Genomic DNA, 21373 nt, shown 5'->3' with positions numbered 1-21373 from the left:
ATATTTTCCTAGTAGAAGTGCCTCCAGATGTTTGATGTATTCTGTCACTTCAGATAGATGCACTATATTACTATATTTTCTAAATTTGTTTTTAAAGAGAAGTTGATTTTAAGAAAAAAAATCCCCTCCTTCTAAATACCTTCCCTGCCGTCCCCCACTTCTTGATCTTCCTGCTCCTTTGATCTTGACTAATTTTCGTTATTGGTTGATTTACTATTTATGCCACTAAAATTCTATTCTGTCAGTATTCTCTGCATGTACATAGACTGTTCCTGGATAGAAACTCCATTCACTAAAGAAATAAATTTGAGTTCTTACCCTGAGTCAGGCACTCTGCCTGGTGCCAAGGATACAGAGGAGAATAGGACAGCTAAGGTTCCTTTAGTTATCGAGGCTGCATCTCACTCCAGGGACAACTTTTCAGTACTCTTATGAGGTGGAGAGGACAGAGCAGATGATGTTAAATTAGAAGCATGTGATACTAACAATGAATATGAAAGACTAACAGTGTTATTGATTCTTCTGCATCTGTTGTAGTTTCTTGATTTTTCTGTTTGTGTCTTAATAGGACTTGGCTTTGGAATACTATGTATTAGGAGAATCTTTTGAGACCTCTGCTCCTTGGGACAGGTAAAATACAATAAAATGCCTGATATTATTCAAATATGCGATATGAATTGCTTGAAGTAATGTTTCTTTGTGTGTGAATATGTAAGTGTAAAACATTTTATGAAGAAACATTGAGACAAGGCAGCTACTTTTATTTAAATTAATGTATTCATCAGAATGCAATATTTTCAAGTGTTTTACTGGGTGGAGGGAGTTGAAGAAAATTTGTGATCCAAAGAACGAAGGTATTGTTGAAGTTTACATTTTGAAGAATGTTATTGAATGCTCTGTGTTACTAGGTTATACCTAGCTTTGACTTAAATTCTTAAGTGATTAATATTGCTTAAGTATTCTCAAAAAACTCCTCCCAAAGTACAAAACTAGTTAACTGTCCTTCATAATATTATTTAGTTTTTGATATTTGTATGTGTAAGAATGGGAATTTAAGTGATTTATAAAGGAAATTTAGTTCAGGAAATTACGTACAATTTCTACTTTTAAATTTAAGCAAAATGTTGATACTGGAGCATATTTTAGGAAATGACCCAAATAAGATAAATGGAAATAGATTTTAGAAGGGTTTCTTTACTGGAAATACATACATACAGTATTGGTTAGTGAATTAATAAAAACTGATTAGGGAATGTGAAATGGTTTATTAATAGACCTGCGAGTTTTATTATAACTCACTCAGTAATAAAAAAAAATTCTCAAAGAGATTGTCTATACAATCCCTTATTCAGAATGCTTGGGACCAGAAGTGTTTGAGATTTCAGGATATTTGTATTATATATTTACCAGTTGAGCATTCCATCCCTGGAAATTTCACTAGAAATCACTGGAGCATTTCTTTTGATCATCATGTTGGTATTCAAAAACTTTAGGATTTGGGAGCATTTCACATTTTGGATTTTGCAGGATATTCAACTTGTATATTTTTATTTGTTTCTAGCATACTGATATTTTACTTTTCTTTATAAAACTGATAAAACACTTTAAATCTGCAATGAAGTGTATAGGACATAACAAATCCCTGTGAATCTACTTCTTAGGTTCCATATCTTAATATTTTGGTTTCTTCCAATCTCTCTTTTTTCCGCCAGAAAACTTTTTACTTTTCTACATGCAGTCACTATCTACTGAGTTAGTACATTGGTGTTCATATTCCATGCGTTGTTAGCTAGTAACCCCGTTTATATTATACTATCACTCTGTCATTCACAATTTTTTTTTTAAATCAGCTTTCTCAGGTTGAAATGTTATTCACAAATGTTGATGCTAAATTTTAACAAGGGGAATAAATCCTTTGAATAAAAAAAAGTATCAAGTCATTAGCCTTTGAGTAGTAGAAATAGTTTGGCAGCTATTCATAGTGGTCTCAAAGACCTTTTTTAAAAAATTAATTTATTAATTTTTTTAGTATGAAATTCGTTTTTATTTTTAACTAAAAATAAATGCTTAACATTTTTCCAAAATCAAAACTAAAGACAAACACTTAGAAAAAAGGGTGGAAACATATTTTTCCTTCCCTGGGGAAACCAGTAAGGCAGACGTTCTAATGGAGCTTGGTTTTTTCCACAGGACTAGTTTACGCAAACAGAATCTTTCTCCAGCCCTTTCTCTATGTCAGTTCTATCTACCTGGCAGGAAAAACCAAAAGAAACCCCGAAACAACCCGTCCCTGCAAATACAACACTATACAAGGGACTTGAAAAGTTGAGGGAAAGCCTTTTAATGCATCTAAGACCATTTTAGTGTTTAATTCCTCTCCTTGGGTATCTTAGCCAGTTTGGCTTGCTAAACAGAGCACCTTAGACTGGGTAGCTTGAATGTTCTTAGACAAGAAACAATTATTTCTTACAGTTCTGGAGGTTTGGAGTCTGAGATCAGGATGTTAACATGGTTGGGGTTTTGTTGAAGGCCTTCTTCCTGGTTTTATAGATGGCCATCTTCTTAATATCTTCACCTGGAGAAAAGCAGAGAGAGAGAGAAAACAAGCCCTCTCATATCTTTTTATAAAGCACTAATCCCATTCATGCAGCTCCACCCTCATAACCTAATGACCACCCAAAGCCCTCACCTTCTAATACCATCTAACTGGGGCTTCGGATTTCAATATATGAATTTTGAGAGGGACGCAAACATTCAGTCCATAGCACTGGGACAGTGAGGGAGTGCAATGCTACCTCTTTTTTTTTTTTTTTTTTTTGAGATGGAGTCTCGCTCTGTCGCCCAGGCTGGCGTGCAGTGGCCGGATCTCAGCTCACTGCAAGCTCTGCCTCCTGGGTTTACGCCATTCTCCTGGCTCAGCCTCCCGAGTAGCTGGGACTACAGGCGCCCGCCACCTCGCCCGGCTAGTTTTTTGTATTTTTTAGTAGAGACGGGGTTTCACCGGGTTAGCCAGGATGGTCTCGATCTCCTGACCTCGTGATCCGCCCGTCTCGGCCTCCCAAAGTGATGGGATTACAGGCTTGAGCCACTGCGCCCGGCCGCAATGCTACCTCTTAAGAGTTAATGAATTTCCTTGTCATCAGTTAGTACTGATGATTGACATCTTGTTTTTTTATTCTTCCAACTGTGGAAGCTAATAGTGTGCAATTTTTTTTATTTCTCTTTATCTATTCTTTATATATACTTGCATATTTATTTAATTGACACACTGATAATTTCTGTTTTATGCAGTTACACATTTGTTTACCTTTAAAACAATTTCTTCAGCTTGTTTTAATAAATAATATTAATAGAAGGCAACTACATTTTTATGTAAAATTTACTTGTTGACAACCATTTAGCAATTTTCTTTTTCTTTCAAACCTTTAGCTAGAGGCCATGTTTGCAGTAGCCCATGGGATCAGGGTCTTTAACTTTCACACATTATTAGATTATTGGCTTTTTCATATATAGTCCACTTAAGGGATTATTGGTCATACTAGTTTTTGTGTATTCCTAAGTGTCCCATCCTGTTGTGTTCCATCCCATCCCTACCACAATGGCCGCACCTATTAGGTTCTCAATGAATATTCTTCATAGATTCTTATGAATGAGCTTGGGAATAACTTGAGATTACAGTCTATGAAAATAGGTATCTTAAGGGTTGGAGATTTCTAAAAAAATGTTTGTTTTTTTTTTTGAGATGGGGTCTCCCTCTGTCACCCAGGCCAGAGTGCAGTGACACTATCACGGCTCACTGCAGCCTTAACTACCTGGGCTCAAGCAATTCTCCCATCTTGGCCTCCTAGCTAGCTAGGATCCCAGGTACACATCACCGTGCCTGGCTAACTTGTTTTGTTTGTAGAGATGAGGTCTCATTTGTTGCCTAGGCTGGTCTTGAACCACAAAAGGTAGCAAAGTGTATTGAATAATAATATCTAGAGGATGTAGACATAATAATAATAGGTATAATAATAATAATATCTACATCTAGAGGATGTAGATATTATTCCAATGATATAAAAAAGCCCCAGGGAAGTTTTTTTCCGGGATGAAATGGTCAAGTGTTAAATTTGCTAATAAGTTAGAATTTGAAAGTATGCAGTTATGTTTCTGTCCTATAAAAGGATTGATCCAAGTGGACTGTGTTTGCCTTTGATCAAGTTCTGTAAGCGAACACTTTCAGAAACCTTTCCCTAAAAATTATTTACTGGAAGTGTCCCATTGCGGGTTATAACTGTTCAGTCCAGTCCTTTCTCCATCTTCTTTTCTTTATTCATCTATCAATGAGGGTTTAGATATAAGGAGCTCTTAATATTTTCCTGTTTACTGTTGTATTTGAGATGATTGGATACATTTAAGTGCATTTAAACTGAAATGCAGTTCACACAGTGGCATAACTTGCAAAGGACTGTTACAGCAGATGATTGTATTCTTAGTTTTTTTTAGACTACTTAGCTGTAGCACTTAAATTTCATTTTCTAGAGCCAACATAAAGAACTTATTCCAAAAAAAAAAGAACTTACTACTTTTATAAATTTTGTAATATTCGTTAACTCTTATAAATGTTAAAGCTTAATAGATTTTATTTATATTTAAAGATTTGTTTTATAAGGTATATATTCAAAATAAAGACATATTAAATATCGGTCATCTAAATGTTTTATGAGATATTTTTTCAAACGTGCATCCTTGCCATTCTGTACCTCTCTGCATAAGTGATGCATAGATAACATTGATAAATCATGTATACCTGCAACTCTCATAAATTAAAGAATTTAACTTAAGAACATTGTTTTATAAAATTAGAATTTATAAAATTTGCAGATTCTATATTCATAAAAATAAAAAATTTGACATGCTAAGAAGACACTAAAGCCCTTTTTGTGTTTATATTTTAATCATATACTGTTTGTTCTTATTGGCAATATGGATAACTTTATTTTAAAAAGTATGATCTGTTTAAATGCTACTTTTTTATCAAATTGGTTCTCATACAGTCAAGTCTGTGTCGTGAGACTAGAGATAAGCCAACCTTTTGAGTTTTTCTGGTATTTCAGGTCTCATGATGCTAAACAAATCAAGGTTTAAGACACAGAATCAGTGTCATTATGTGGCCAGGATATTTATTGGGGAATAAAATGGGACTTTTAATAACAAATAGTCCAGCATAGCACATTAATACTTTACACAGTTTGTATTCAATAGATCTTTCACAGTTTGTCTTCAATAGATCTGTGTCAAATTGGATTTCAGTTTGAGAATAAACTATCGAACATTTGATATAACATCATGATTATAATTTCCTTTGAAAGACTGCCTTGCTCTGTTGCCCAGGCTGGAGTGCAGTAGTGTGATGTTGGCTCACTGCAACCTCAACCTCCCAGGCTCAAGCAGTCCTCCTGCCTCAGCCTCCCAAGTAGCTGGTACTACAGGCATGTGCCACTTTGCCCAACTAAGTTTTTTGATTTTTAGTAGAGACAAGGTCTCACTATATTGCCTAGGCTAGTAACATCATGATTATTAATTGAATTATTATTATTAGTAGTAGTAGTAGTATTATTTTATTTGAGACAGAGTCTTATTCTGTTACCCAGACTGGAGTGCAGTGGCACAACCATGGCTCACTGTAGTCCTGCCCTCCTGGGCTCCAGTGATTCTCCCACCTCAGCCTCCTGACTAGCTGGGACTACAGGTGTGTGCCACCATGCCTGGGTAATTTGTAAATATTTTGTAGAGATAGGATCTCACTGTTGCCCAGGCCAGTCTCAAACTCCTGGGCTCAAGCAGTCCTCCGGCCTCAGCTTCCCAAAGTGCTGGGATAGCAGTTCTGAGCCACTGTACCCAGCCTGAGTTATTTCTAAATTAAGGAAAACTTCTTAGACATGGGTAAAGATTGGTATTCATATAACCTAGAATTGAATTTTCATTAACATCTTCTTTATAGCTTTTTTTAAAGCTCTTAAAATCTTATAATTAAATTGATTTTGATGTCAGGCTTTCCTAAATGTAGGAAACTGCATTCAGGAGACTTGAGTATGTTCTTGTGACTTTCTGTTTTCCTTAAGTCAAAAAAAGAAAAAACTTTCCTCTTTTTAAAGTTAGGAATGGAGGGCTCAAGTTGAGGGATCAGGGCTCTTTTCCATTCTTGAAAGAACAACTAAGAAAGCTTTAGCTAAGAAAATGTCAGACTTGAATGATGCCAGATTAACCAATATTTATTAGCATTTGTGTAGTTTTCACTTGAAAACTTAATATTGTATTCATTTATCTTTTTTTAGAGTGGTAGATCTCTGTAGAAATGTAAAAGAAAGAATAACAAGGGAATGCAAAGAGAAGGGTGTACAGTTTGCTCCTTTTTCTACATGCAGGTAAGTTTTAAAAATTGTTCTTATATTTCATATTCTGAAAAAAAAAATGTTTTGTTTTGTTTTTTAATCAGTGGGGGAAATATAATTTTCCAGCTGAGAAAAAGCTTCAGTCTGTTACATTTGGCCAGCTTTCCTAACATTCACTTACCACCTTGTTAGGATTGTGCCACTGGAATTTTACAGCAGTCCTGAGCCTTTTAGGAGTAGGATACCCTTCTGTGAGTAAGCATTCCCCGCCATCTGGATGGCATGGCAGTGAAGAGCCAGGTGTCTGGACTCCTGGAAAAAGAAGAGGACTACTCTACTCACTGAAACTATAAATTATATAGTCAAGAAATTATAAATTATATACATACTCAACATGACGCTGAAGAGTGAAGGCAGTGTTTTGTTGTTTACTGGTAATTTAATCTCTTCAAACTCTAATATTATCAGTAAAATAGTGGTAATGCCATTTCTCGATGGGACTGTTGTGAAAATGAAATGAGAAAGCATATGAAAAAACTGTTAGGTTCTGAAGAGCTATATAAATGCTGTAGTATTGTTGTGACATAATTACATTAAGCTTGAGGTAGATAATCCATGCTAGTATTAGTAAGGAAAATTTGTATATTTGCCTTTCCTTTCCAATGACAAGTCCTCATTAAGGCATTCAATTATTAAGCTTACTTGCTCCTTGTAGCATGATAATTTGCATATATTTGTTTTCCAAGACTAGAAATATTTCTGTATTCTTTAAACTGCTAATTTTGTGTGTGTGTGTGTTTTTGTTTTTGTCTTTTCTTTGTCTTTTCCATTGTCTTATCTTGTACTTTCCTAGTACTAGTGTTGTGTTTCTTAGTTTTCCTTATTGTTCCCATTGGGAAGAGATACCCTTTAGAATTTGCTAAATTGTGCTTCTGCACGGTAAGAAAGTAAAATTCTAACATGAGATCTAAGGAAAGCATCTTCCGTACACCTTAAATGTTCATTTCAATCAAACGGATCTCCTTAAAGTAGTCGTTTCTGCTTCTGTGTGGGAGAGACTGTCCAGGTTTAACAAGCCTTGCAGAAAGTACCTAGTCATCTGTGTATTAACATATTTTAAACAGGTACACTGAGGATAGGATCAGAGATTATAAAAGCTGAAGAAGTAGATTTTAGAGATTATTTGCTGGGCATTCGAGATATCTGAAGGAAGGGCAAAGAGAGGTCTTGTTCTCTGTAGTAAAAAGCTTACAATGGGATTAAGCTAATGTTGACATAGTGGGTGTAAGAATGTCATGTTACTTTTAGTTTATTTTAAATTTTGGGGTATCTTTAACAATACACCTTTTATCTTAAAGTCCTTAAAATCTAAGAAAAAAATTTTTATGTTTGTATTGTCAACTCAAACTGATGCTTCATTTTTCTCTTGATAGTCCAGTCTTTTAGCAGACAGTCAGCTCTCTTTTATTGTTATCCTGAAAACAAATCAGACATAATCATCCAAAAGCTATTTGTTACCATTAGATTTTGAAACATTTTAGGTAATCAAATCTATTCTTGTGTAGTTGAGAAATTTTTATTCCTTTGTTTTGTCAAATGGTAACTTAATAGATTTTACCCTTCCCCCTTCTTCCTTCTGTCCCCAGTTCCTGTTCAACATCTCTTAAGAACCCCACCCCTGCTGTAACATTATGAAACTATTGTGATAAACCGCTACCTATGGAAAATGATTAGGAAGTAAAATATTCTGCCTTAGGGCACATTCTGTAATTACACTTAAATCTAGGTTCTTCAGAATGTATTCATAAGGCCTATATTCATTCTGTATTGTTGACCAGTAGAATTAGTTTATTTAGACTGAATTGGCCATATGTCATTTTTATTAAGTAGCTGTGTTTTAAGAATGGTTTTCCTGAGAATGATGGTTTAGCAAACTATCGCAAGGACAGAAAACCAAACACCGCATGTTCTCACTCATAGGTGGGAACTGAACAATGAGATCACTTGGACTCGGGAAGGGGAACATCACACACCGGGGCCTATCACGGGGAGGAGGGAGGGGGGAGGGATTGCATTGGGAGTTATACCTGATGTAAATGACGAGTTGATGGGTGCTGACGAGTTGATGAGTGCAGCACGCCAACGTGGCACAAGTATACATATGTAACAAACCTGCATGTTATCCACATGTACCCTAGAACTTAAAGTACAATAGTAAAAAAAAAATAAAAAAAAAAGAATGGTTTTCCTATAAAAGCTGATATGTTTGGTTTCTGTGACCATCTTATAAAACCAGTTAGAATATGCAAAGCCTAGTTACTTGAATGGCTTTGGTAAATAAGACTTTTGTAGTTCTTATGGCTCATACTTGATTAAACTAACATTTAATTGGAATTTGATTTCAGTTTAGATTGATTTGACGTGCGTAGTAGTGGCTAAGGAGATTATTCTATGTTGAATATGTGAGATGTATTTTTTAAACCAGTTTTTTATCAGGTGCTATGCTTGCTACCTGGGTGATAGGATCCATACTCCAAACCTCAGCATCACGCAATATTCCTAGGTAACAAACATGCACATAGACCCCCTATATCTAAAATCAAAGTTGAAATAACATTTTACAAAGCTGTTCCAAAGTTATTTAAAAATAATTATGGATCTATTTAAAATCAAGGATCCTAAGAAAAATAACTTAGGTGTAGGGTACATTTATTGAGTTCATTTATTTCATTTTTGTCCATTAAAATGTACTTTGTACATTGGAATAGAAATTCCAGTCCAAACTTTTCTGAAGAAGTTATATGGGAAGTAATTGCTAGTCATTGAGTCTAATACAAATAAAGTACTCCAAAAAGTATAGAGCCCCAAAATTTTTTTTAATTAAAGAATATTGTAGTGACTTTGACAACCACACTATTACTTGTCCAGATGATTTTGGAAGAGGTTAGTGTTTAAGTGTCTTAAATGATAGAGTTGGTCTGTTGTAAAAGGTGTTAGATCTAAGTCACTTTCTGAAATGGACCCAAATTAAGGTGTTCCAAAAGGTATTTTTCATTATTTGGACTTGTTTGAGATACTAATCAATCAGGCCCATCAAGCTTTGTTATGACTTCAGTAATCTGTTCATCTACTGAAAACTGAACTGTGTAATATATAGATCCTGGATATGTTGAAAGATGATAATGCGCTATTAATGTTTAGTTACATCTATTTATGAATGTTAGTGATTCCCTTATGAGTGATATATATTTTACTAATTTCTACAAATTGGTTTCATTCATTTATCCTTCACACTTTATTTGAATTAGGTTATTCCTAATGATAGTGCCCTTGTAGTTAAAATGGTTCTCCGTTGTTTCTTAAACTTTGTGTATCTGGTAGTTAAAATGTAAATATTCAAAGGATCTTTTTTTTATGAGGATGAATTAACACTAGAAGAGAAACACAGCTGGCAAATTGACAGTAGCATTGTTAAACAGTTCATTTCTTCTGTTCTGAGGCACCTAACATTTGGCCTAAAAGGCGATTAAAATTGTAGATTAGATTCTATTTGTATTGTGTAGTAAAAAGAGTATTTCCTCTACATTTGCTCCTTCTGTTAAATTAAATTCTTTGTGGGAACCTCTGTAAATTGATATGGAGATTTGACTATGATTACCTTACCTCCCTTTTAAATGCTTTCCTAATTGCATTTTGAAAGCTCAGATATGTATTTTATATATGATTTAATAATCTAACATTCTTGATATCTTTTGTATATACACATTCAACATGTATAAATATTGAGTCACAGACAATATTTTAAGGCTGTGTCACTGCATTTGGTGCAATCATCCTATTTGTTTTCCAAATGCTTACTAATTATTAATGTAAACTTAGTGAAGAGGCTATATTGGACTCAGTCTGATCATATTTGGTATTTGGACATTTCTCCCATTTCTTAGTTTTTAATTATATCTCATACTTATTTCTTTTAACTTTAAGGGAGTTTGGAAAACTTAACTGATCACCACATTTCATCTGGTCTGTTTAGAGACTGACTTTAAGTGCAGTATACTTATTTAAAAAAAAAAAATCCCTCTTGATGGAGATGGGCCAATTGGAGAAACATTTACATTGCTTCTAAATTTCTAATTTTGGGGGAGGTGTAACTAGACTTAAAAAAAAAATAGTATTGTACAAATAGTTCCCGTGAACCTTTTACTCATCTTCCTCAAGTGCTAATATCTCATGTAATTTTACTATGATTATCAAAACCAAAAAATTAGTGTTGTTTCAATATGATTACCTAACTCACAAACCTTTCTTTATCATTTGTCCCACTGATATCTTTATCTTTCATAACCTTCATACATTTGAAGAATACTGGCCAGTTATCTTGTAAAACATCTCTCAGTTTGGGTTTGTCTGGTGTTTTCTTGTGATCAAATTTAAGTTACACATTTTGGCAAGATTACTACAGAAGTAACAGTAAAGTGCTCTTCATGGTAGATCATATCAGAAGAAACATGATATTGTTAAGTCTCATTATTGGTGACATTAACTTAGACTACTTGGTTAGGGTGGTACCTGCCAGGTTTCTCCACTCTACAATTACTGTTTTTTCCCATTGTATTTAAAAAACATCTTATGGCTGGGCACAGCTCACGCCTGTAATACCAGCACTTTTGGGAAGCTGAGGTGGGTGGATCACTTGAGGTCAGGAGTTAGAGACCAGCCTGGCTAACATGATGAAACCCTGTCTCTACTAAAAATACAAAAAAATTAGGTGGGCATGGTGGCAGGTGCCTGTAATCCCAGCAATTCAGGAGTCTGAGGCAGGAGAATCACTTGAACCCAGGAGGTGGAGGTTACAGTGAGCCGAGATTGTGCCACTACACTCCAGCCTGGGCAACACAAGTGAAATTATGTGTCAAAAAAATAAAAAAATTAAAAAAAAATAAACCTTATGGGGAGAAACTTTGAGACTATGCAAATAGCCTGTTTCTTATAGCATCTCCTAATCACATCAATATCCCACTGTTGATTCTTGATTACAACAGTTATTACTGTGATACTTGCAAATGGTGATTTTCTATTTTAATCATTCATTTTACATTTATCAGCTGCAATTCACTGTAAAGAAGAGCTTTCCTCTCCTCTCCTTTTCTGCCCGCCCCCCACCCCTTGCCACTATCTATCTGTCTATATATCAGTCTATCAGTAGGGACTCATAGACATTTTATTCTCTGGAATGCAGCCATTATTATCATTATTCACTTTGTTGCTCAGATTTTCCCAGTGTGGCTATTGGGAGTTCTTTTAAGTTGGCTTCTGTGTCCTTTCGACCTGGGAAAGTAGGTTTTTGAAGAGGAAGAAAATGGGCACACATACTTAGGAAGAATCAGTGATTGAGGCAAGGTGAGTAGCATGTGAGAAGATATGAGGCCTAGGGAGAGAGAAAAGCAGGTCTGTGTGCCACAGAGGATCTGTGTTCTGTAGAGCTGGTGCTGAGTGAAGGTACGTCTCCTCAAGCTTTCACAGCCATTGCTCCTTTGAGCTTGGTGTCTTCCTCAAGTTCTTTGGTTTTTCTTATTCCCAATGATGTCAGAGTTGTGATTATTTTCAGCTCATTTTTCCTGCTTTGTTCCCTTAATCTTTTTATCCATCTGGTTCTTCTACTCATGGATGTCTAGCTTTTTTTACTCTCATTTGTTATCTCCTGGTTGATTTCTCCTATACCTTAGTAATTATTGCCTTTTGTTTTACCTAGAACAATCTTATGGTTTTTTGTCAGTCTGCATTTAGGTATGCCTTTGTAGAACACTTTTCCCAATCTGACCTATCCCAATTTTCTTATTCTTTGTATAGACTGATTTTTAAGCTGCATAAGCTAATTGATGGTGTCTGTCTTTATGTTCTCTCAGCGTTCTTCAATCTTGTTTGTCATTCTCTATGAATTGGACTATGTCATATTTTGGCTATATAGAGCTTAGAAGAGTTTCTTCTAGTGCATTTAAATTATCTGTGTAGAAAAAAAATATTAATGATATTTATTCTGTTGTCATTTATTTTTAAAGTTATAGCCAGAACTGAACAGTGTCCTTGTTTTGGTCTCAACTGCAGTGATGTGCTTTTTTTCTACCCAGAATCTTTAAGTCTGTTGAGCCAGAAGAATCCAAACAAATGATGAGTTCATAGTATTGTTGCCAGAGTGTGACAGGAAAGGGGTCCCAGGATGATCCACACCTCAAGAGAAGGTTCTTGGATCTCATACAAGAAAGAATTCAGGGCAAGTCCACAGTGCAAAGTGAAAACAAGTTTATTAAGAAAGTAAAGGAATAAAGGAATGGCTACTCCATAGACAGAGCAGCACTGAGGGCTGCTGATTGCCCATTTTTATGGTTGTTTCTTGATGATATGCTAAACAAGGGGTGATGCCTCCCCTTTTTAGACCATACAGGGTAACTTCCTGATGTTGCCATGGCATTTGTAAACTGACATGGCACTGGTGGGAGTGTAGGTATAGCAGTGAGGATGACCAGAGGTCACTTTCCTGGCTATCTTGGTTTTGGTGGGATTTAACTGGCTTCTTTACTGCAACCTGTTTTATCAGCAAAGTCTTTATGACCTGTATCTTGTGCTGACTTCCTATCTCATCCTGTGACTTAGAATGGCTTAACCGTCTCGGAATGCAGCCCAGTAGGTAGGTTTCAGCCTCATTTTACCCAGCTCCTGTTTAAGATGCAGTTACTCTGGTTCACACGCCTCTGACAAGAGGACTTAATGTACTTTGAAGAGATTATAATTTGCCCATACTTTATCAATATAGATTTTTAAAAGAATGAAAATCAATTTTAGTCAGTGTTTGCATGTCCATATGTATTCTATGCATTTCATGTTCTATCCTCAGCAGTGATGGAGCCAGTGAAAGGAACCAAGTTTCTTGTTTTGAGTCTAATTTTGCCTTTTTCAAGGGGCAGATGTTTTACATCATATCTGTTTACTGTGGCAGTACAAAATATAGTTTTCACTTGCACATATGGACCTCATTGTGTGGTCCTTTGGCAGGAAAACGCACTCTGAAAAGTAATGGAGTTGTGCTATTTGTAGTATGGAAGTGCCTCAAATTTTGTCTTATACCAGTCACATAAAGAACTTAATTGTGCATAAAATTTGTTAAATAGCAGAAAGAGAAAAAGTTAGTGTTACTTTTATTGTCAGGATATGTATGTTTTTAAGTAATTTTGTTAAATGTTATTTTGATTATGCAATTTAAAACAATGAATACTCATACTTACCTGACTATATATATGGTTTTCACACATGCTGCTGATAGTTCTCATTACTTCTAGGTAACATAATAAAATCAGTGAAAATGGCACTTCATCATAAAATGCTGATACAATGTGTAAAAGTTTTTGGGTTATTTCCCAATAGAAGCTTTAGTAACATGGGACAGACATGAGAAAGATTGAATGTGTACCTATAATATTGACTAAATTGGTACTTCAATGAGGGTAAAATTCTTGTTTTGCACTGCATCCTCAGTTCACTTGTTTTGGCAGACAACTCTAAAGCAAGCCAATGTGTATTCCTTCCATGGAGTAGGAGGCTGGGAAGAAACTGAGATTATGTCTTAAACTAATCATTTGGGTCGTCTTGCCTTTAAGTTTCTAGATGTTAAATCTGATTTGACTTAACTTAAAGCCCCTTTGGGGATTTTGTTTGTTTTTTAGGGTGACGCAGACTTACGATGCAGGTGCATGTATCTACTTCTATTTTGCCTTTAACTACAGGGGAATTAGTGACCCACTGACCGTGTTTGAACAAACTGAGGTAATTTTGCATACCTGCATATAGCTTTTACAGCTATTGATTAATTTCAATAAATTTTACTGTCAATTTATGAGTTTTAATTTGAGTCTCTTTAATCACACATGGTTTGCTTAGCTGTTAGCCCTTAGAAATGAAAAGCATATTTGTTTCCCTGACTTGTGTACTGAATTGTGAGTCTAAAATTAATGTACTGTACACCTAGTCTGTGATTCTTTGGTTGTTACAATACATGATAGCTGATTAAATTAAATAACAATTAGGAATTCGTATGACTATATAGGAATCCTAGATCACTTTCACAGTGCACTCATTTCCACATGGTGGTGGTGGTTGAAGTCAGCAATGCCTTTGGTCTGTGTTGTTGTAATGTCATTCTAGATTTGTAATTTTTTTATATGCTACAGCTGTAAGTGGGTGCTTTGGGTTCATTAGCTAGCAGTTTCTATTACTTTCTTAAAGAGTGTCAAACTGTTTATTTTTATAAAGCTTTCTCTTTACAGCCAATATTTCTCATTATGAGTATGCCTAGAGTTAAACAGACTAGAGTGTGGAGGATCCTGTAGGAAGCTGAGGTTTCTTAAAAACTCAGGTGTCCTACTGTTTTAACTGCATTACACACCTGCTAAAGCAAATTTCAGTAGCACACTTTTAGACTGAAAGTATAGAAAAGGTTTGGTTGGCTTCCTCCTATGCCTCCTTTTTTTTTTTTAGCAGCTTTTTTGAAGTACAATTCAAATACAGTAAGCTGTATACAGTGTGTACAGTTTTGACATATGTATACACCTGTGAAACCATCACCCCAATCAGAATAATATTAATCATTCCCAAAAGTCTGAGTACTTTTTCGTCACTTTAGCCTTTCACTGCTTCAGTGTTTGCCCTCTGGCTATCCAAATGTCTCTTCTGTACAGTACCACAGAGTGAAATTGTTCCTACTTTCTCAGTCCAAACTGCTGGTCTCTGTAAGTGCTACTGATCTCAAGTAGCTATTGCTTTATTTAAAGTAATTTGTTAGAGGATATAAATTCTTAGAGCAGGAGATGGCATATGTAGGATTCATTCGGAAAACCCTCAGTAATGAGGGTTTTTTGGCGATGAAGTCTCACTCTGTTGCCCAGGCTGGAGTGCAGTGGCATGATCTCGGCTCACTGCAACCTCTGCCTCCCAGATTTAAGCGATTCTCCTGTCTCAGCCTCCTGAGTAGCTGGGATTACTTACAGGCGTGCATGCACCACCATGCCGGGCTAATTTTTTGTATTTTTAGTAGAGATGGGGTTTCACCATGTTGGCCAGGCTGGTCTCAAACTCCTGACCTCAAGTGATCCACCCACCTTGGCCTCCCAAAGTGCTGGGATTACAGGCATGTGCCACCACACCCAGCCGAGGGTTCTTATCGATTACTTTGCAGTGGGATGTGGTCCGTCTGTCCCACGTGGGCCCTCTCCTACCCTGCCTAATTCCTGATGGTTTATACATACACACCTGAGTAATTCTGAGAGGCCCAAGGTACTACAGATATTTTACCTCGTAGGCATTTATATATTCACGAATCATTAGGAACTGAAGGCAATTCTGGTTTCTGTCATCCTTTTTTACACTGCTCTGTAGTCATTCTGTATTTTGTTACAAGTGTTTATCTTTTCTTACCTGTGTGCTCTATAAAGAGCTTGGTTAGGATGTTACATATTAGGATAAAACGAGGTTTTTCTTTTCACTCTTAGGTATCCATAAGACTGACAAGTAATTTATCCCAAGTCATTGACCTAAGAAGTGTTCTCCATAAAGGCATTTGTGGTTGATTTCTAATAGGTTTAATAAAGACTCTAATAGCTTTATTATAATTCTGATGCCCACTATATGATATTAAGCAAATAATTTAACCTATCTAAGCCTTATTTTATCTGCAAAATGGGAGTAATTGTAGTTATTTCATAAAGCTATAGTGAAAATAAATGAGATACTGCAGGCAAATTACTTGGAACTTTTCTGGTACACTTATAGGAGGCGGTCAGTAAATGTTAGTCACTTTGTTGGTATAATGAGATGTTCATTACTAAGTAGAACCTGACTGTACATTTACAACTTTGCATTTATTAGTATTATTAACAACTTAGTGTGCTGAATGGTCATTTTGTCTTTTTTTCCTAGAATCTCAAAATGATCTTTATAGAGATTGTGACTATTCACTAGAAAAAATCTTACAAAGCTAGGCTACTTATTTAATTGCTTTTTAAACACATTTGACCAAAAGAGAGGAAAGTTAGGCTTCTAGTTTATTATTTAACCCAGGAAACGTGCCTCCTTTGGGATTGGGGTCTTTTTCTTTCACTGCAAAATGAAATCTAAGTAGCAACAATTTGTTGTGTTGTTTCCAAATACAGGCAGCTGCTAGAGAAGAAATCCTTGCTAATGGAGGGAGCCTGTCACATCACCATGGAGGTATTCTTTTTTGGGAGTAGAATTTCTAATATTCTTACTTTAAAAAATATTCAGTTCAGTAAAATGCTAGGGAGAGACATGATATGAATAATATGAGAGTACTTGAGATTTCTTTAAAGTTTCTATGTCTTTGAAATAGCTGTTTACTGAGGTAGGTAGTTAGGTTGCGGTAGTAGCCACGAGAAGCTTACTTTAACAAGCCTGCATAGAAATGGAGCCCAGCCAACCTTCTGAGGTCTCAGGGACCTCATGTAATCAGAGAATAGCGCAGCTTGCCTGGGAGGTACTTGACCATTAGAGCAAACGTTTTTAAAGGATGATGGGGAAGAAAACCTACATAAATGTTTTTCAGCCACTATTGGAATGTAGCTGGTCATCAGTTTTACAATATATTGAAGAGCTGTTTGTTCTGCCCGCCCAAAGCTCAGCAGATTAATCAAGACAGGATATGAGAAAAATCTTTTTTCAAGGTTTTAATGCTGTCTTGTTATTACTTGGTGGTCATTTTGGTAAGTATCAAGTGTTGTCAGAATTTATCACGTCACCAACAAAAATTATTACCAATATGTCTATCTTTGTTACTAGCATGCTTATGAAAATAATGAGGCGACCCTTTAAAACTTAAACAATGGCTATTCAGTTATTAAAATGGTAATTTTTGAGGTTATCCACTTGTTCTATAGAATAGAAATTTGTTCTTAATATATCCCTCAATATAATTTGATGCCTAGGAAAATAGAAATGTGTAGATTTTTAAATAGCTTTTAGGAAACACAATAAGAATAACCACCTAATTTAAAAATTCAACTGCTCTTGACTCCTTATATCCTTTTTTTCCCCGTTTAATTTTCATTCATAGCACTTATTATTATCTAATATGCTATCTATTTGTACTTTTTAAAATTTTCTCTTCCTACTGAAAAGTGAGAATCCATGAGGACAGGAATTTTTGATTTGTTTGTTGCTATGTGGTAGCACCTAGAAGAGTGCTTAGCCCCAGTCAGCCCTCCATAGATTGATGCAGAATGAATGAAAGAATTCTGTTGGAAAAGGAGTGGACTGTGGAAGGTGTGTGTCCATATAATATTCTTACAGCCAGGTCTGGAAAAGATTGCTCATGTTGATGAATAAAATAGCTCCCAACATCATTGTGTCAGTTTAATCTTTTGCTATACTTTTCTCTTAACCCCCACAAATAAATTTTTAACTTAGCCAATAGCATTGAAGATAATATGCTCTTCTCTCCTTTTTCTATTTATTATCCTTTCATTTGATGATGGTTCTCATGAGTGCTAGCATAACAAAAATGGAAAAGGGGAGGGAAATGAATATGAGAAACCTCTCAAGTGGAATTAAAAGCTTCCAATTACTCTAAAAGTCCAAACCTAATTTTGGAAATTTGAATGAGGAGTTACTTAAAGATACTTAGGTTTTAGCATCTTCCTTTAAAATTTTCAGAAAGCTATATACATTATTTTAAATAGTTTTTATTCTGTTTCAAAATGACACTGTATTAATATGCAAGGAACTTTAAAATATATGTAAATATATCATGAATTATTCATTTGTTCTTTGTCTAAATTGATTACATGGGAGAGAGGAAGCAAAATGATTTAGCCATAATTACTTGCTTGAAGAAAAATTAAAATTTTTCCACCGTAGCCAACAAATTTGCCCTTTGGTATGTGTCAGCAGCCAACAGTGTATTTTTCTCTTTTAAAATGAAGAAATGTGGTTTCTGTGTTTATAATGGTAAATGATGGGGGAGAAGTGATTCTGCAAGAGCGTGAGAGCAGCTAAATCATATATGTAACAAGGGAACTAGAGGCTTAATTGTCCTTAGGTAGTTGTTTGTTAGATGAGCTGTTTCCTTAATTGTGAGATGTTGTTCTCAGTTTACCCAATCTTTATACAGTGTCAGAAATTCTCTAGAAGTTGGAAATGACCAAATGACTGCATGCATTATAGAGGAAAACCAAACCAACAGTTTTTTCCTCGGCCAGTGACTCTGCTTCTTTAGAGTCTATGAGGAAATTCAGGTGCCTCCAATAATAGTGTCTGTTTTTAAGATGCAGAAAGTGTAATTTCGCAGAACTGCTGATTTTACTTATTTAGATATACCCCAGACACTGAGAGCTTCTTGGTAGGCTCTAACAGAGTCTGTGCAAACATACTTGAAATAATGTATTCATAAAGCTGTCATTACAGAAAAAAGGAAATATGCACAAATTTAAAATAATAGAATTAAACAACTCTAGTGCAAATCTATTTGAAACCTGGATTTCATTTGTGAGAGCTATGGTAATACTCCATTATAGTAATCAATTCACAGAAATAAAAGTTAATTAACAAATAGTTAGAAAATGTTAATTTATAAGATCATGTTTATTCAATTATTGATCACAAAGCAAATAATGTAAATAGCTTCTTCTCTTTTTTTTTTTTTTTTTTTTTGATACCGAGTCTCACTTTATTGCCCAGGCTGGAGTGCAGTGGTGCCATCTCGGCTCACTGCAACTATGCCTCAGCCTCCCTAGTAGCTGGGATTACAGGCATGTACCACCATGTAAAAATACAAGAATTCTTGTATTTTTAGTAGAGACGGGATTTTACCATGTTGGCCAGGCTGATCTCGTATTCCTGACCTCAGATGATCCGCCCGTCTCGGCCTCCCAAAGTGCTTGTCATATTTTTTGATACAAAGTATGCTTAATACCTTTTAATGTTGTATAATCCGTTTTCCATATTATAAGTATTACCCATCTACTAGGCAATATGGTTTCAAAGAATGGCAGTCTTTCCCGTGAAGTGCCTTATAGTCCAGTAGAATAAAATATTATACCATTTCAAAAGCTACTGATGAAAACTGATGGGATTATATTATTGCTACTTTAAGGTAAGAGTATGCCCTTTTCTTTGAAAAGCATTCAAAAGATGACTTTAATAAACATGTAAATGCTATAGATGCTGAAACAGTGAAGAGAAAGGGGATAGAATAAAGGAAAATAACTAACATTTATAAAGCTGTAAATATTTGCCTAGGTGTTCTGCATACTTAACCTCCTTTAATTCTGCTTAATGCAGTGGAATAGATATTATTCCTCTCTTTCACATGAAGATGCTAAGGTGCTGAATATAAAGTAACTGACCCAAAAATCAGTAATAACTGTTAGTGCCAGAATTTGAATTTGAATGCAAGTCTTCCTGCCTCAGTATCCTTGTCCTCTTAAATAAGAGCCTAAAATGTCTGGAATTAGTAAAATCTAAAAAGACTGAAAATGACAGGCTTTGAGAAGAGACATGTAATTAATTTTTTAAAATGTTTATGGGTTGGGTGCGGGGGCTTACACCTGTAATCCCAGCACTTTGGGAGGCTGAGGCAGGTGGATTGCTTAAGCTCAGGAGTTCGAGACCAGTTTGGGCAACATAGCAAGACCCCATCTCCACAAAAAGTACAAAACTTAGCTGGGCATGGTAGCGTGTACCTGTAATCCCAGCTACTCAGGAGGCTGAGGTAGGAGGATTGCTTGACCCTGAGAGGCTGAGGTTGCAGTGAGCCGTGATTGCATCATTGCACTCCAGCCTGGGTGACAGAGCAAGTCCCTGTCTCAATAAATCAATAAAAGGAAAATAAATATTATATATTACTATTTTTCTTTTAAAATATAAAATCTGTTTCTTTAATGTTGACATTGAGTTAATTACTTGCCCTGCTTTAGATGAAACAGATGAACAGAAGTGAATTAAAATTTTAATTTCCTCATCATAGATATTTCTATTGTTTTCTCAGTTCTTTTCCATAAGTCAAATTTACTTTCTGGTTGCTTTTATACTTCCTGATTGTAGGTTCCTAACATGTCAACAGTATCAGGTAATAAAACAAATGGTGGTCATATCATGTTGCATTAAAGTTATGTGTATAAGTTATGTGCATTTTTCAGGCTCTAGGTTTATAGGCCTTCTTTAATTGAAGACTCCCAATTTGGTGAAATGATTTATTTTTAGAAATTATTGGCTTGAAGTTGAATCTAGCAAGGTTTGATGGCATATTAATTTATTTAGAGGTTTTACCTCATTTAAATAGAAATCTTTTAGGGTTATCCTATTTCTTGTATTTTTATTTTCTATGTGGTCAAAATATGACTGCATGGAAACAGACTCTGAACTACCTGGTTTTCTCTAGTGCTTAGAAAAAGAAACTTGATAAGTCTGAATACAAAACATACTTTAGGTATGCTGATAGAATGAAGATGCTTTCCCTTTTCTAGTTTTTTCTCTTCTAAATTGCTGAATATTGGAGTCTTCCAGGGCTCAGCCCTCAGACCTTCATTTCTCTATGCTCACTCATTTATTTGGTGATTATCTCAGTTTCATAATTTAGAAGACCATCTATATGCTGATAACTCCCAGATACCAAAAGATATCACCTCTACACCACTACACTAGTTCCATCACTATTTTCTACAGTAGCCTCCTAACTGGTCTTTCTTCCACTCTGCTCCTGTATTCTCATTTCTCTTGCTGCTTGATTAATCTGTTAAAAACATCAGTGGTTTCTTCTCACATTCAGAACAAAATGAAAACTCCTTATCATGTTTTCCTTAATGGTTGAACTAGTTTACAATCCCACCAACAGTGTAAAAGTGTTCCTGTTTCTCCACATCCTCTCCAGCACCTGTTGTTTCCTGACTTTTTAATGATTGCCATTCTAACTGGTGTGAGATGGTATCTCATTGTGG

The 21373-nt window shown here is 35.4% G+C and overlaps 1 protein-coding gene across 2 annotated transcripts in view; it reads left to right on the top strand.

Moving 5' to 3' along the window:
• The window catches only part of AGPS (alkylglycerone phosphate synthase), a 175811-nt gene that overhangs the window by 137735 nt on the left and 16703 nt on the right, over window positions 1-21373 (top strand). For both annotated transcript variants that reach the window (XM_011991846.1, XM_011991847.1), the window contains exons 16-19: window positions 569-630; window positions 6321-6410; window positions 14096-14195; window positions 16577-16634. In XM_011991846.1, coding sequence (XP_011847236.1) covers window positions 569-630; window positions 6321-6410; window positions 14096-14195; window positions 16577-16634 — 310 coding nt within the window. The remainder of the gene's footprint in view (window positions 1-568; window positions 631-6320; window positions 6411-14095; window positions 14196-16576; window positions 16635-21373) is intronic.

The sequence above is a fragment of the Mandrillus leucophaeus genome, unplaced genomic scaffold (assembly GCF_000951045.1).
Source record: "Mandrillus leucophaeus isolate KB7577 unplaced genomic scaffold, Mleu.le_1.0 Scaffold40, whole genome shotgun sequence".
Lineage (NCBI taxonomy): Eukaryota > Metazoa > Chordata > Mammalia > Primates > Cercopithecidae > Mandrillus > Mandrillus leucophaeus.
This window is presented reverse-complemented; position numbering and strand designations above follow the sequence as displayed.